This window comes from Mandrillus leucophaeus, unplaced genomic scaffold, assembly GCF_000951045.1.
Source record: "Mandrillus leucophaeus isolate KB7577 unplaced genomic scaffold, Mleu.le_1.0 Scaffold214, whole genome shotgun sequence".
Classification (NCBI taxonomy): Eukaryota; Metazoa; Chordata; class Mammalia; order Primates; family Cercopithecidae; genus Mandrillus; species Mandrillus leucophaeus.
In genome coordinates this window covers 63327-81051 of record NW_012102188.1, presented here as the reverse complement: position 1 = coordinate 81051, position 17725 = coordinate 63327, and the positions used below count along the sequence as shown (strand labels likewise).

The window sequence follows — 17725 nt, the reverse complement described above, 5'->3', positions numbered from 1 at the left end:
ATAGGCGTGAGCCACTGGGCCCAGCCTATACACATAATATTTTACAAAATGAAATCTATAATGATTATGAATATTGTATTTTTAAATTTGACATTTACATTAATGTGGACTGTGTTTTAATACACAGTGTGTTATAAGGACCTTTTATTTTCCAGATGATTAACTCATTGCCTTATCTTTACTGATTTAAAATGGCATCTTTACCAGACCCTAAATTCTCATTTTTACACAATTCTGCTTCTATACTACTCTTATCTATTGTGGTATTTGATTATTCCCCTCTGTAAGAGTATGTTTGGTATTTGATAAGGCATATACGCCTTCCTTTTTTAAAAAAATGTTGTAATATTCTCAGGTTAGAAGTGATTTGGCAAACAATAAAAACAAATAAAATGTAATAAATTTGTCCTAATCAAGAAAAATAAATTTTTTCAGATTTGACATTTTTTTTAGAAAACAAATACTTTACTCTGTTTCTGAAAGCTTTCAATCTATTCTTACAGGGTTTTTGTAACATAGTCATGCTGTTTGTAAATAATAATAATTTTGCTTCATTTACAATATTCATACTTCTTATTTAATTTTAATTGTATTGGCCACATTTCCAGAAGAATGTTAAATAATAGTGATTGTGGCAGACATAAACATGTTTTAATGATAGTGCCTTTTTGTTTTAGCTTGAGCACACATCACCTGAGAATGGTACATTTTTCACTATACTTCTGTATTTAATATTTTCTTTATAAGTTTGTCTCCAAAATCTTAAGATTAGTCTGTAGTTGATTATTGGGATATTTGCCTTTAACATGACGTATAAATTTTTTTTTCTTTAAAAAGTGGTTTTCTAGTTTTAATAGAGAAAAAAGCTGTTTGAATGTTTTTGTATAATTAAAATATCTAACCTTAATAGAATAAAAAATAAGCTGATGTGATTATAGTAAATTCAGTATAATATATAATAATACAGCCTTATTGATTCAGCACAGTTATGGTTTAGTGTGTGTATGTGTTAAGAACACTTAGCATGAGTTCTACTCCCTTAACAAAATTTTAAGTATACAATACGGTATCGTTGACTATAGGTACAATGTTATATAGCAGATCTCTACAACTGAACCATCTGTCTAACAGTTGTAGGTTGTGGTTTTAAAATAAAAAAAAAATTAGACCTTGATTTTACCTGGTCTTTTCCTTAATATTTTTATTTACATGAATTTCCTTGCAAGTTCTATCATAGTGGAGCAAAATGTTACCAGGGAGACAACTGTAAATTTTCCCATGATGATCTAACTAAAGAAACAAAGAAACTTTTGGACAAAGTGAGTAATATTTTTGTACCTTGATTACATCTCTCCACAAATACATTTGACTTGAATAATATTTTATAAATGATATTTTGTGAAACTGCTGAGAAATTGAAGGTTTACTATTTTATATTTTATTCTATTTGAGGAATATTCTTTACCTTTTTGAACCTCATTCTGTTTATAAAAAATGAGGAGTTAGCTATCTCCAAACTATTTCAACTGTTTTTTTCTTTCTCTCTCCCTTCCCTCCTTCCCTCCTTTCCTCCTTTCCTTCCTCTCCTTCCTTTCCTTCCTTCCTCCCTCTCTCCCTCTCTCTCTTGCTTGCTTTTTCTTTCTTTCTTTCTCTCTCTCTCTCTCTCTTCTCTTTTTTTTTTTTTTTTGGCAGGGTCTTGCTGCATTGCCCAGGCTGGGTGTAGTGGTGTGATCTTGGCTCAGCTTATTGCAACCTCCACACCCTGCTCCTTGCCAACCCCCTGTCCTACAACCCGCCCCCCCCGCCACCCCTGGGGCCATCCTCCCACCTAAACCTTCCGAGGTGGGCACTACCATGAGCAGCTAATTTTTGCACTTTTTATAGAGACAGGGGATTCTTCATGTTGCTCAGGCTGGTCTCTTGGGCTCAAGCGATCCACCTGCCTTGGCCTTCCAAAGTGTCGAGATTATAGGCGTGAGCCACTGTGACCAGCTCATTTCAACTTTAATGTTATTTTTCTACTAACAAAACTTAAGTCTTCCTAGTTTTAAATGTGAGGAAAAGACTCACTTTGAAATAGTAATCTTTGCCAATTATTTTTAGGTGTTGAATACTGATGAAGAACTCATAAATGAAGATGAAAGAGAATTAGAGGAACTTAGAAAGCGTGGCATAACTCCTCTTCCCAAACCACCTCCAGGGGTTGGGCTTCTGCCAACCCCTCCAGAGCATTTTCCCTTTTCTGATCCTGAAGACGATTTTCAGACAGATTTCTCTGATGATTTTAGGAAAATTCCATCTCTTTTTGAAATAGTTGTAAAACCTACTGTGGATTTAGCGCATAAAATTGGGAGGAAGTAAGTGAAAACTTTCAAAATGACATCAACTTTTTTTTTTTTCTGAAAACGATCATTAAGAAACTAAGTCATATTCCAAGCTAATCGTATAATTAAACTTGGTTAGGGATAGCACATATCTGGCATGCACGCAGATGGCTGCTTCCCCTTTGTTTTCCATTCCCACCCTCTGCTGCTTGCCGTCAGTGCTTTCCCATGTGGGATCCTTACACAACTTCTGAAGCCTCTCAGCATAGTAATCCTGAAGGACCCTGCCTGGTGGGTGGATTTGGCATTCTCACTTGATTATGAGGCTGCATTGTCGTTGATAATGCCTTCAGATTGTGGGAAATAGGTCTCCACGTATTTGATTGTTTTTGAAGAGCAATTCCTTAGGCTATTGGAGGAAAACCTCTGGATCCAGATTTTCATTTTCTAACACCATCATTCCAGCCCTGCTGCCAGTTCCCCAGGGTCTGTGCATCTGGGCCTTAAGTGGCATTGTGGAGCATTCGTTTAGCCTTGACAACTCAGGAAAGCAAGGAGGTCTCAGCCAATGAGGAACAAGAAATCTATAGCAAATATCACAATTCATTTGAACCATTAAAAGTATTTCTACTAATGTCAAGAAGATAAGTATGTCCACTGTTTTGCTAATATATATTGTATCCTGGTCAATGAAATCAGATAAAGTTATAAAGATTAGAAGTGGAGTGGCAGCCTAATTATTTGGGAAGTTTCCCTCAACCCAAAGGAATCAACAGACAAAACTATTGGAAATAATAATTAAATTAGCAGGATGTCAAGAAAGAAGAGCAACATTCAAAAACAATGTCTTTCTATATGCCAGCAATAACCAATTACAAATTGTTATAAAAAGTTGGATGTTTATATATATAGATTCTAATTTTATTGTAAAAGGTTACATATACCTGAAAAAAGGGAGTAGTAAGAGAGAACCAATAAAAAATTTTATCTCTGAGTAGTGGGATTAGGGGTGATTCTTATTTATCTTTGTACTTTTCTGTATTTTTCAAAACAGAGTAAGTTTTAGAACAGCTGACAGTAAGCAGCAAGTGGGCTAAAATGAAAGCAAGAGGTCTATTTCGTGTTTCTGCCTATCAACGATATGGGACAAATTGGTTCTTAAACACACAGTATTCTGATATTAAAAAAACATACTTAACCAATATCTGTTTAGAAGTGTTAATGTTCTTGTTTGTTTCTTTTTCTTTGAAGTAAGAAATACTATTATTTCTGTCTACAGGCCACCAGCATTTTATAACAGTGCCTCACCACCAGGACCACAATTTCAGGGAAGCAGTCCACACCCTCAACATATCTATAGTTCTGGGTCAAGTCCAGGTCCTGGACCTAACATGTCTCAGGGACACAGTAGTCCTGTGATGCACCCAGGCTCCCCTGGACATCACCCATGTGCAGGACCTCCTGGTCTACCAGTGCCACAGAGCCCACCTTTACCACCTGGTCCACCTGAAATTGTAGGTCCTCAAAATCAAGCTGGAGTACTTGTTCAACCAGACACATCTTTGACACCACCAAATATGGGTGGGGCTTACCACTCCCCAGGCTTTCCAGGACATGTGATGAAAGTACCCAGAGAGAATCACTGTTCTCCAGGTTCATCATACCAGCAAAGTCCTGGTGAAATGCAGCTTAACACCAATTATGAGTCCCTGCAAAACCCAGCTGAGTTTTATGATAATTACTATGCACAGCATCCTGTACATAATTTTCAGCCACCCAGTAACTCTGGTGGTAAGTTTACTTTTTGAAATAATTTATTCCTAATTTAAAATGCAGTCCTATTTTTCATTAAAAGCATGATAGAAATGTATGTTTTAAGTAAAGCTAAATAAAATTGATAAGATTGAAACCTTAAAATGTTTTCAGTTTGCCAAACTTTTGAAACAATAGAATTTTAGATAACTTTTAGAAATATTTTAAAATGACATAATTTGATAATCCAGTGTGCCTGTTATGAAAGTTTTCATTTCTTATGACTCTGGTGGAGTTTTGTGCTCACTCAATGACTGTCTCTCCCCATGTTATACATGTAGATGGGATGTGGCATGGCGAATTTGCCCAGCAGCAGCCTCCTATTGTTCAAGACTCACCTAACCATGGGAGTGGGTCTGATGGCAGCAGCACCAGGACAGGCCATGGCCCTCTGCCTGTACCAGGCCTCCTCCCTGCGGTGCAAAGAGCTCTTTTTGTCAGACTTACTCAGAGATACCAAGAAGATGAAGAACAAACCAGCACCCAACCTCATAGAGCACCAAGCAAGGAAGAAGGTGTGTCAGAAGTTATTAATAGCATCTTACCTATTCGGATGGGTTAAAACTTTTAAATGGTCGAGGCAGGTGAATCACCGGAGGTCAGGAGTTCGAGATCAACCTGGCCAACATGGTGAAACCCCATCTCCACTAAAAATGCAAAACTTAGCTCGTTGTGTTGGCATGTGCCTGTAGTACCAGCTACTCAGGAGGCTGAGGCAGGAGAATCGCTTCAACCTGGGAGGTAGAGGTTATAGTGAGCTGAGACCTCGCCACTGCACTCCAGCCTGGGCAACAGAGTGAGACTCAGTCTCAAAAAAAAAAAAAAAAAAAAAATTAAAAATGAGCTCTCTTTTCTATTTCCAATTTATCTCATAGCAACTATCTTGTGATTGATTTTGGTTTCAGTGCCATTAATTGCATTAGTACTTAATTGCAAAAGGTTTGACTTGAAGCAGTAAAAATATCTGAAGCTAGAGTTCAAGGTTGTGCAGACTTGCAAGCAATTAAGCCTTTTGCTTTTTTTTTTTTTTAGAAGAAAATAAATAGAACAAGAAAAGGACACCTTTCAGTTTGAGGATTTTGAATTCTAGCCCAATTTCAAAATGATTTAATTATTAGAGATATTTTTATGTCATAGGCTATATAATTAAGGATCTGCTATAATACTAAGAAATATTTTTAAACGTAAAAAGATTATATGGAAACTAAGTTCATCTTAGTATTTTTGATATTAGTAAGTATACAACAGTTCAGTAAAGGATGAGAAAAGTTTAAAGCATTCAGTTCTGTTTATGAATTACAGAATTGATGTTTGGCCACTCAAACATGACATTTATGTAAAACTATGTAACGCTAGGTACCTACAAGCTATTATATGAATGTTTAAAAATATATATTTATAATTTTAAAATTATTTTTGTGGGTACATAGTAGGTATATATATTTATGGAGTACATGAGGTATTTTGATAGAGGCATGCAATGCGTAATAATCACATCAGGGTAAATAGAGTATCCATCACCTTAAGCATTTATCCTCTGTGTTACAAATAATCTAGTTATATTCCTTTAGTTTTTTTTTAATGTACAATTAAATTATTATTGACAATAGTCACCCTGTTGTGCTATCAAATACTAGGTCTTATTCATTCTATTTAACTTTTGGTACCCATTAACCATCCCCACTTCCTCCCTATCTGCCAGCTACCCTTCCCAGTCTCTGATAACCATCCTTCTACTCTCTATGTCCATGAGTTCAATTGTTTTAGTTTTTAGCTCCCACAAATAAGTGAGAACACGAGAAGTTTGTCTTTATGTGCCTGACTTATTTCACTTAACATAATGACCTCCAGTTCCTTATTGCAAATGACAGGATCTCATTCTTTTTATGGCTGAATAGTACTCCATTGTGTATATATGCCACATTTCCTTTCCCATTGTCTGTTTTTTGTTTCGTTTTGTTTGTTTTGTTTTAAGAGTCCCACTCTGTTGCCCAGGCTAGAGTTCAGTGGCACGATCTCGGCTCACTGCAACCTCTTCTTCCCAGGTTCAAGCAATTCTTATGCCGCAGCCTCCTAAGTAGCTGGGATTACAGGTGTGCACCACCATGCCCAGCTAATTTTTATATTTTTAATAAAGATGGGGTTTCACTGTGTTGGCCAGGCTGGTTGCGAACTCCTGACCTCAGGTGATCTGCCCACCTCAGCCTACCAAAGTGCTGGGATTACAGGTGTGAGCCACCACGCCTGACTGTTTGTCTGTTGATGGACGCTTAGGTTGCTTCCAAATCTTGGCTATTGTGAATAATGCTGCAGTAAACGTGAGAGTACAGATATCTCTTTGATATACTGATTTCCTTTCTTTTGGGTATATACCTAGCAGTGGTATTGCTGGATCAGATGGTAACTTTATTTTTAGTTTTTTGAGGAACTTTCAAACTGTTCTCTATAGTGGTTGTACTGATTTACTTCCCACCGACAGTGTATGAGGGTTCTCTTTCCTCCACATCCTTGCCTGCATTTGTTATTTCCTGTCTTTTGAATAAGAGCCATTTTAACTGGGGTGAGATGATATCTCATTGTAGTTTTGCTTTGCATTTCTCTGATGATGAGTGATGTTGTGCACCTTTTCATACACCTGTGTGCCATTTTTATGTCTTCTTTTGAGAAATGTCTTTTCAGATATTTTGCCCATTTTTAAATTGGATTATTGATTTTTTTTTCCTATAGAGTTGTTTGAGCTCCTTATATATTCTAGTTATTAATCCCTTCTCGGATAGGTAGTTTGCAGATATTTTCTCCCATTCTGTGGGTTGTCTCATCATTTGTTTCCTTTATAATGCAGCTTTTAAACTTGATATGATCCCATTTGTCCATTTTTGCTTTGGTTGCCTGCGCTTGTGAGGTATTAAGAAATCTTTGCCCAGACCAGTGTCCTGGAGAGTTTACCCATTGTTTTCTGGTAGCAGTTTCATAGTTTGAGGTCTTAGATTTCAGTATTTAATCCATTTTGATTTGATTTTTGTGTATGGTGAGAAATAGGAGTCTAGTTTTACTCTTCTGCATATGGATATCCAGTTTTCCCAGCACCATTTATTGAAGAGATTGTCCTTTCCCCAATGTATGTTTTTGGCACCTTTGTCGAAAATCAGTTCACTGTAGATGTATGGGTTTGCTTCTGGGTTCTCTGTTCTGTTCCATTGGTCTATGTGTCTGCTTTTTTGTTAGTTCATTTTTTTGTTTTTGTTTTTGTTTTTTCTTGAGATAGGGTCTTACTCTGTTGCGCAGTGGTGCAATCTCAGCTCACCACAACCTTTCACCTCCTGAGTTTGAGCAATTCTCGTGTCTCAGCCTCCCAAGTAGCTGGGACTACAGGTGTGCGCCACCATGCCCAGCTAATTTTTTTTGTATTTTTAGTAGAGACAGGGTTTTGCCATGTTGGCCCGGTTGATCTCAAATGCCTGGCCTCAAGTGATCTGCCTGTGTCGGCCTCCCAAAGTGCTGGGATTACAGGTGTGAGCCATTGTACCCAGCTTATGTGCCTGTTTTTATGCCAGTACCATGCTGTTTTGATTACTATAGCTCTGTAGTATAATTTGACCTCAGGTAATGTGATTCCTCTAGTTTTGTTCCTTTTGCTCAGGATAGGTTTGACTATTCTGAGTCCTTTGTGGTTCCATATAAATTTTAGGATAGTTTTTTCTATATCTGTGAAGAACGCTATTGGTATTTTGATTGGAATTGCATTGAATCTGTAGATTGCTTTGGGTAGTATGGACATTTTTAACAATATTGATTCTTCTGATCCATGAACATGGAATATCTTTCCAATTTTTGGTGTCCTCTTCAGTTTCTTGCATCAATGTATATGACCATTTTTTGCTACACTTTCAAAGAAGATGTTATTAATTCTTCATTTACCTAACATCACAGGAGAATGAAAGATTCCTAATAAGTGAATTTCCTGTACAATTTAAATTATAAACATTTTAATAGTAGTCTTTCAGCTGGGCACAGTGGCTCACGCCTGTAATCCCAGCACTTTGGGAGGCCAAGACAGGTGGATCACGAGGTCAAGAGATCGAGACCATCCTGCCAGCATGGTGAGACGTCTGTATTAAAAATGCAAAAATTAGCTGGGCGTGGTGGCACACATCTATAGTCCCAGCTACTCAGAAGGCTGAGGCAGGAGAATCGCTTGAACTCAGGAGGCAGAGGTTGCAGTGAGCCGAGATCACGCCATTGCACTTCAGCCTGGGTAACAGAGCGAGACTCTGTCTCAAAAAAAAGTAAATAAGTGATCTTTCGGTAGTCTTAAAGTTTCATAAACAAAGATATTAAAACTTTTAGATAATAGAAAATTTTATTCTATAATGTTATGTAATTGGTAGTGTTCTATGGGAGTTGTTGGCTCTGATACAGAAATATTTTGAACAGCTAGGTTTACTTGTGTTTATGTTAATTTTTATGGATTTTAATGCTTTTATGCATTTTATCTCTGCTTTGATAAAAAGCTGCTAATTATCATTTTTTATCTAACATCTGTTTTCCACCAGCCTGTCTCTATTCTTCTACTCTCCCTCTGTTACTATTTTCACTCTCATTTAAGAAAGATTTTTAAGTATGCTTTATAAATTATAAAACATATATATAATGCTTATAAAATATATTGATATGGGAATGAAAAAGTGAGGATAGAAGTAACAAATACTATGAGGAGTGAAATTACTATACAGAAATATTTAAAGTAATTGCAGCTGGTAAAAGAGAATCACAAATCCATCTGTAGGTTTCCTTGATGTTAAAGAGAAGAAAAGAGATCTAGTGTCTAGAAGTAGTTTTTTCAGACTGAGATCTGAGTAAAACTTTTTGCAGTTGTGACATACCATATGCTGTTTTAACCCACATTCCACCCTAAATACCAGCGCTTGTTTTGTAAGCACTGCTCTGTTCAAACTAACCCTGTAACACTAAAGTTTCATGTAGTAGGCATGCATTAGTGAGCAGTGAGATGAGGTAAAAATGAGAATGTCTAGGATATTCTGCTGATCCAAGATACTCTAGGACGGAGATACATATATGCATATACAGTATATCTATATATCTGTATGCCATATTCTGACTCTTACGTTCTGGCAAGAATGTGAACAGGAGATACGTTGTGGCCAATTCAGAGCCAACCTGTGTCTATTTTAATGGAGAGGAGAGAGAATCACCCTTCTGAAACATCAGTTTGTAATTCCTTCTGCTAGAGAAAAGACTTATGATAGGTAGGCTTCTTCAACTTGTGTCTAATACACTAGAGTTAAATAGGCTTTAAAAGTAAGACTCAAAGTGTTCTCATAAAGTATATAAGTTTTAGGATGTTAGGGTTTTTGTTTGTTTGTTTTGTTTTGTTTTGAGATGGAGTCTTGCTCTGTCACCCAGGCTGGAGTGCAGTGGCTCGATCTTGGCTCACTTCAAGCTCCGCCTCTTGGGTTCGTGCGGTTCTCCTGCCTCAGCCTCCTGAGTAGCTGGGACTACAGGCGCCCGCCACTGCGCCCGGCTAATTTTTTTGTATTTTTAGTAGAGACGGGGTTTCACCGTGTTAGCCAGGAAGGTCTCGATCTCCTGACCTCGTGATCCGCCTGCCTCGGCCTCCCAAAGTGCTGGTATTACAGGCCTGAGCCACCGCGCCTGACTAGTTTTGTTATTTTTAAAGTTAATGTTTGAATAGCTAATATAGTCACACAGGTCAAATATCTAAACATATAATAAAGAGTAAATGAAAAGTCTCCACCCCATTTCTCATTTGCTCAGTTTCCATTGCTACCTTAACCATCACTTTCAATGTTTTGTTTTCTTTTCAGTCCATTGTTAACTTGATAAATTCAGAGCTAGGAAGCTTAAGGAATGCTTGATTTGAAGAGACCTAGCACATTTTAGAATGCTAAGAGCATTTTCCTTTCTCCTACAGCCCACCACACATACAACACACATATCTGAATTCCCTTTGGCCAGTTGGAAGGAAAGGTCCTGCCTTTTCTCTGACTGGAATGACATTACACATATTCTAGTATCACCCTGCTTCCTTAATAGAGTATAATGACTGAATTGATAGTTTTCTTACCACATCTTATTTTGTTCCAGTTTTGAAATCTGGCATTTTTGTTACGCATTTTCTTGAAGTTAGACTATACTTATTTCAGAAATAGTATGTGTTTTTTAATATTAATTAAGTCTACATATAAATGCTTCATTCTTTATAATAAGTTTTTGTCTGCATTTAGATGATACAGTTAACTGGTATTCCAGTAGTGAAGAGGAAGAAGGAAGCAGTGTCAAATCAATACTGAAAACATTACAGAAACAAACAGAAACTTTAAGGAATCAGCAACAACCTTCCACAGAACTCAGCACTCCTACTGATCCAAGACTTGCTAAAGAGAAAAGTAAAGGAAACCAAGTGGTTGACCCTAGACTTAGGACTATCCCAAGGCAAGACATTAGAAAGCCTTCTGAGTCTGCCCCACTGGATCTTAGACTTGCGTGGGATCCCAGGAAATTGAGAGGGAATGGAAGTGGTCACGTAGGCTCTTCTGTTAGTGGAGCAAAGTTTGATTTGCATCATGCAAATGCTGGCACTAATGTCAAACACAAAAGAGGCGATGATGATGATGAAGATACAGAAAGAGAACTGAGAGAAAAAGCTTTCTTAATACCTTTGGATGCCTCACCTGGCATAATGCTCCAGGATCCAAGGTCACAATTGAGACAGTTCAGTCACATTAAAATGGACATTACTCTAACCAAACCCAACTTTGCAAAACACATCGTGTGGGCTCCGGAAGACTTACTTCCAGTACCTTTACCTAAACCTGATCCAGTGTCTTCAATCAATTTACCTCTGCCCCCGCTTATAGCTGACCAGAGGCTAAATAGGTTATGGAATACCAAAAGTGATCTTCATCAAAACACAGTGTCCATTGATCCCAAATTAGCAGCCAAAGCGAAAATTAATACAACAAGCAGAGAAGGCTACCTAGAACAATTTGGAGACTCACACAGTTCAGGAAGTAAATTAGGAGATCCTAGACTACAAAAAAATTTTGATCCTAGGCTTCACAGACTGCCCAATACAGAGTCTCATCAAGTGGTTATGAAGGATTCACATACATCAAAGGGTGCCCCTCACTTAGCCAGACCAAACCCTGGTTCATCACAGCCCTCAGGGGCAGGAGCTAGCAATTCTGGTTCCGGGGCTCTGCCTCCATATGTCCCTAAACTCTCTTCCTCAGCTGGCCTTCCACTGGGAACTTCAACTTCAGTTCTTAGTGGTATTAGTTTGTATGACCCTAGGGATCATGGTTCATCATCCACATCAGAACTAGCAACAGCTTCTTCAGGAGAAAACTCAAAGAACCAGAAAAAAAGTGGTGGCTTAAAAAGTAGTGACAAAAATGAGCCTTCTCCTGGAGAAGCTATCCTTCCACAGAAAACCAGTCCAAATGTGGAAGTCACTCTTGATGGGCCAGCTGACCCACAGGCAGATGTTCCCAGGAGTTCCGGTAAGGTTCAGGTCCCAGCAGTGCACAGCCTTCCTGTTCAGGCATTAACAGGCTTAATTAGGCCACAGTACAGTGATCCAAGGCAGGCAAGGCAGCCAGGACAGGGGAGCCCAACCCCAGATAATGATCCCGGAAGAGAAACAGATGACAAATCTCTGAAAGAGGTTTTTAAAACTTTTGATCCAACTGCTTCACCATTTTGTTAGCTATTGTGTAATTGAGCAATTCTTTTCACTCTTGTGACTATCTCAGTCCTCTGCTGTTTTGTAACTGGTTTACCTCTATAGTTTATTTATTTTTAAATTATAAACACTTTTCAGCTGCTAGTATCAGAACCACATGAAGTTATAGCCTCTAAAGCCTGTGGTATTTTATATAATATTTTTATAACTTTAAGAGACTGTAGTAATTGACCTAAAAACTTATGTTAGCTTCAGTAAAAGTACTTTTATTGTAAATAAACAATCATGAACTCAACACTCTGCCTGAGTATATGCCAGTTGTCTTTCATAATCAATGTTTAGATAAATGATTGCCACTTTTTATATGGTTGTTTAGTTTCAAGCAATATGATGTACATTACTTTTGAGAAACAGTATTTTGACTAGGACCTCTCTATTTGTGAGCACAGAACTGATTAATATGTAATGCTAACTGCTAATTAAAATGTAAAATCAAGTAAAGAAAACCTTTTAAAATTACAATTAGCAGAGCAGTTCATGTTTAAGGGCATCACTTTTATTAGTATTGGCAATATTATTTGTGTAAATGAAGCATTTGAATGTCATATCTTTTTAAAGTATTTTATTGTATACTGTATCATAGAAGTTGGAGGTATATAAATAGAACATTTTGCTAAAGTGAAAAATTTCCAAGTTCCCTAGCATAACTTTTTACATTTAATTTTTCATATGAAATAGCAATTAGTTACTGCTGTGTTACATTGTGATGTTTATGTATGTCAATGTTTTTGTCTTTAGCAGCATAATTTATATCGCTTTTTCAAATGATGTAGCTGCATTAATTGTGTTCATCATGACTTTGGCGATTTTTAACACAATTTTTAAAGATCCAGTGAGAGTCTGTAGTGATTATTACACGAATAATGTTTTAAATGTCTAGGTTCTGTGTTTTTTTCTTAAATAGCAAGAAAACACCAATTGCTAGTATCGTCAACAATATTTGGCTATCAATAAAGAATCTCTTTCAGATCTCACCCGGCTGGCATTCTGTAACAGAGGGGATTACCTGGTGTTTTCAGTATTTAATGTCCTCATAGTGTGGAAATCTCCTAAATTGATTAGAAATTGTATTTTATGAAAAATAACTTGTATTCATTCTTGTGTATTTATTGCAATATATAAATAATGGCAACTCTATTTGTTTTATACGTATATAATTTATAACTGAATCTTAAGTATTACACCGCTACTCATATTTTGAACTGGAGGTGTAGGACAGTGTTTGCTGGTAACAACTCCAATGCGTATTAATAACTTGAAAAGGAGCGTTTCACTATAAAAGATAATGAAAATAGTTAATGAAATCAGTCCTCTAATGAAAGCAGTGCCCTTGAGAAGGGATTTTTTTTTTTTTTTAATGAACAGTAAAATATTTTGTGGGAACCTAACACTCACATAGCATATGGTTTATTAATAATGCATATCCTTTCTAATCACTTCTTCAATTCTTTTTGATGCAATTCTGTGCTAAAATGAGGTGTGGTTAAGTGAACGAGAACTCTGCCCACCTAAGAAGTTCATTGTTTTCTAAGTGGAAGGAGAGTTACTGAAGGGAATGCGAATTTTTACTGTTTGTACTTCGGATACATTGATTGTCTAAAATGGCTCTGGATAACATTTTTGGGTTAAAAAATGTAATTTAAAGCCACCATAGAAAGTATTTTCTGATTTACTGTCCAAATGAACTTTGTTGTTAATCGAGAAGTCAATAAAATGGATTAAACTGACAGAAAAAATATATATATATCCCAAAGTGTAATTTACTCTTTTGTCAGGATAAAATCGGAAAGATGGCTGATTTTAGTAAATGAAATTTTTAGCAAATCTTTAATTCATTCATGTAGTTTATAATTATTGTGTCAAGCAATGCTGTTTACATTTTAAGCATCATACAAAAAAGATAATTTGGCTTGTTAAAGATCAAAATAGAATCCAAACTGTTAACAGAATGTCTTTTTTACAACTAAAGGAGATACTCCAAGATTTATTAAAAAGTCAGGTTTAAAAGTTATTAATGCAAATTATGTAATGTTCATGCATTCAGTATTCTTGGGTCCCTATTACCTCAGTTGGTGTTCTAGAGGCTATTTTACAAGAAAGCTTGAACTTAGTTTCAAATTTGACAATATATTTTATATGAAAATGTTTGTGTTTAAAATAATTGTTATTATGCAGCATTTTTATTGTGATAACATTAGTTTATGGGCCATTCTGTCATATCCTGTAAACATAGTTTGCTTTTCTTTTTTTTCCCCATTTTCTCATACAAATTGAGTAAGTAGCCATTTTCCCCCAATGAATACCTCTTCTTTTAGGTCAATTGGTGTTTTTAGAATCCATGTAATTTGATTTGCACTGTTAGATTGAAAAGTAACTTATGTTCCTATTCTTAGAAGCCACACATTTAGAGATAACAGAAATAACTTGAGTCTTAAGAGTCTGGATAGGCTCATCCATTGAGATGTAACTTAATTATTCATACCGTTTGTGACAGAAATTTTATACCTGTTTACTGTGATGCTGAATAGAGTGGATATATCGGGGGTTGAAATGCAACACACAAGATCATGACAATTTAGATTCAGCAACTACTTTCCCATACCTTGGTTAAGACCTCATTGTGAACCTTGAAAACAAATCAGATGTTGGAGTGATTTCAAACTCTTATTTCAACAATTGGGTCTGTTTCTATATGGACCCTCTATTTCCCAGCTGAATGTTTCAAACCCCCGAATTAGGCTGCAACCAAAAGAGCCTAATTGTGAAATGATGTGTGCTTAGGTTTCTGTTTATCCTTTAGCCATGGAACTTTAAAGAGTAGTGTTCCTCGTACTTATTTTAAGCATGGAAGAAGAGTTGAGTAGTAAATCTTGTGTGAACTTGTAGCTCAGCTACTCTGCTGAATTAATTAGAGGTTAGGAAGGACAAGGGCTGGAAGTTTAAAGATAATAAATTCATATTTTTTGTTCTGAATTGATTTCTGTGCAATTTATATCAATATCTAGTTGCTTATCTGTGAAATTGGGTTAATTTTTATTGATCACATATTTGATGTAAAGTATGAATTATTTTTGTAAAGTATTTGTAAATATAAAACTATTTTATAGCTTGAATGAACATAATCATTATGCTCCCATTAGGGTGCATTAAGTTGTACAAATTCCAAAATAACATGATGTGGTTTGTATGGTTTAACAATTTTACGAAGCTTCAGATGACACGCACTGATGACACAACAGTAGAATTTCCTGAGAGGTTGAGTGAATATTAACCCATCAAGTTAGCAATTTCCTTAAATACATGTGTATCAGGAAGACAGGACTTCCCTACCTTAGAGCTATATAGACCTGCGTCTCTTCAAGATCTGACTTCTCTGCCCATTTTATACAGGTTGGGTATTGATGGAGGGTTAAAAATGCTATGACAGTTCATGGTGCATGGTGTGTTTGTTTAAATCATAGCATGTTAAGGCAAAGTGGCCAGCTCATTCAATGTAAGAGCCACCGAAACAGCAGACGTATTCACACCCAGCCTGTAATGTGTATTTCTTCAGGCATGTCCCATTGAGGTCTTCCTGAAAGACCACTTACTTCATAAAGGTATTGCGTTTCTTTAGTTAATGGCCACTAGAAGTTAGGAACATCTTTCCATTTGCATGACATGGCATCTGTAGTGGAGATGTTTTCCCTGATGTTTTTGGAGGGCTGGACTGTGCTGAAGGCTGTACCTTGGTGGGGGTGGTCTGCAGTCATGCAGCCCACTGATAGGGTCCCCCCTACCCCCGCAAGCTTCAATAATTGAGCTTTCTGTTAATTTCTCAAATGATCTTTTCAAAAATGGTTTGGCAGTACTTGATGAGATTATGTTCAAAATTAAGTCCAGTAAAATACATAAGCATTTGTAAACTATAGTTAGTTTAAATAAGACTTAGTTTAGGAAATCTAAGCTTTGACATATATACCAAACAGGGCCTAAGGGTTCAAAGCTATTTTCTTAGGTATTACACCTTAGCATTTACAGAATGCCTTTTCCCCAAGCAGTTTAATGTGGTTTGCAGAAAGTTTCAGTAGCTACCAATCACTGTATTGCTGGAGTTCTGTGTTTGAGTATGTCATTTATCAGCAGTATCTGCCAGTTGTGACAAAGCCCACCATATTCACCTGCCTTTCCTGGAGAGGATACAGATCCAAGAAAGGTTAACATCTACATAGGACTTAGAATTTCTGATTTTAAAATAAGAAAAAGCACATTTGAAATAATATTTAATGCTTTTGGAGGCAGGACCCACATGTATCTCCTTATTTTTATACTTGCCATAGGAACAAGCCTAGTTGTAGGCACACAGTGGGTGCTTTGTTAACTGCCTGTTGATGGCTTCCTGACATCCATCCAAGGGTCACTTTTACAGGTGCTGTCACCCATTAAACAGGTGTGGCGGAAGTATTCCCTGACGGCATTAGGAAGAATGCACCTTACGTGTTGTATCTCTTTCAGTAGACACAGAGAGCCCACCTGCTCTTTTCTGTCCCCACCCTCACCCCAAGTAATGTGAAGACAGATTATGGCAATTTAGGAGCTCCATGTTTCTATAATAAGAGTCCTCTAGACTTAGGAGATTACTTCATGGTGACAGTTTGGATCGATCAATAATTTATTCCTATAAATGTCTGCAGGATTTTTCCTGTAACCAGAAAAGTAACTGCATAGCCAGTCTTTTTTTTTTTTTAATTTTTAATTATTTGTTGTTTTTGTTTGAGACGGAGACTTCACTCTTGTTGCCCAGGCTGGAGTGTAATGGTGCAATCTCAGATCACTGCAACCTCCCCTTTCCCGGGTTCAAGTGATTCTCCTGCCTCAGCCTCCCAAGTAGCTGGGCTTACAGGCATGTGCCACTACACCCAGCTAATTTTTTGTATTTACTAGAGACAGGGTTTCACCACGTTGATCAGGCTGATCTCGAACTCCTGACCCCAGGTGATCCACCCGCCTCAACCTCCTAAAGTGTTGGGATAACAGGCGTGAGCCACCATGCTCAGCCTGTTTTTTATTTTTTGAGACAGTCTCACTCTGTCGCTCAGGCTGAAGTGCAGTGGCGCGATCTCAGCTCACTGCAGCCTCCGCCTCCCACGTTCAAGCAATTCTCCCACCTTAGCCTCCTGAGTAGCTGGAACTACAGGTGTGTGCCACCACATCCAGCTAATTTTTGTATTTTTTTGGTAGAGACAGGGTTTCACCATGTTGGCCAGGCTGATCTTGAACTCCTGGCCTCAAGTGATCCACCAGTCTGGGCCTCTCAAAGTGCTGGGATCACAGGCATGAGCCACCATGCCTGGCCCAGTATTTTTATTATTATTATTTATTTTTATTTATTTTATTTTTTGAGATGGAGTCGTGCTCTGTTGCCCAGGTTGGAGTGTAGTGGCATGATCTTGGCTCACTGCAACCTCTACCTCCGGGTTCAAGCAATTCTCCTGCCTCAGTCTCCTGAGTAGCTGGGATTACAGGCGTGCACCACCACAACCAGCTAATTTTTTATGTTTTTGGTAGAGACACGGTTTCATCCTGTTGGCCAGGCTGGTCTCGAATTCCTGACCTTAAGTGATCTGCCTGCCTCGGCCTCCCAAAGTGCTGGGATTACAGGTATGAGCCACTGTGCCTGGCCAGTCTTTTATTTTAAAATAAATACTTAGGCCTAACCTAGTGAATTATCAATAGCATTTAAAATTCCTTTTATCTTGACACCATGAACAGTAATTTTCCTTTTCAAGTTATGATTTGACTCTAATTTTGGATCTTGTATCTG

General features: G+C 37.3%; 1 protein-coding gene across 1 annotated transcript in view; it reads left to right on the top strand.

The window, feature by feature from the left end:
* ZC3H6 (zinc finger CCCH-type containing 6) overlaps window positions 1-13664 on the top strand; it is a 58453-nt gene extending 44789 nt beyond the window's left edge. Inside the window, exons 8-12 of the mRNA XM_011980513.1 lie at window positions 1210-1319; window positions 2104-2357; window positions 3604-4115; window positions 4418-4651; window positions 10403-13664. Coding sequence (XP_011835903.1) covers window positions 1210-1319; window positions 2104-2357; window positions 3604-4115; window positions 4418-4651; window positions 10403-11886 — 2594 coding nt within the window. The 3' untranslated portion in view covers window positions 11887-13664. The remainder of the gene's footprint in view (window positions 1-1209; window positions 1320-2103; window positions 2358-3603; window positions 4116-4417; window positions 4652-10402) is intronic.
* Window positions 13665-17725: the final 4061 nt, after the last annotated feature.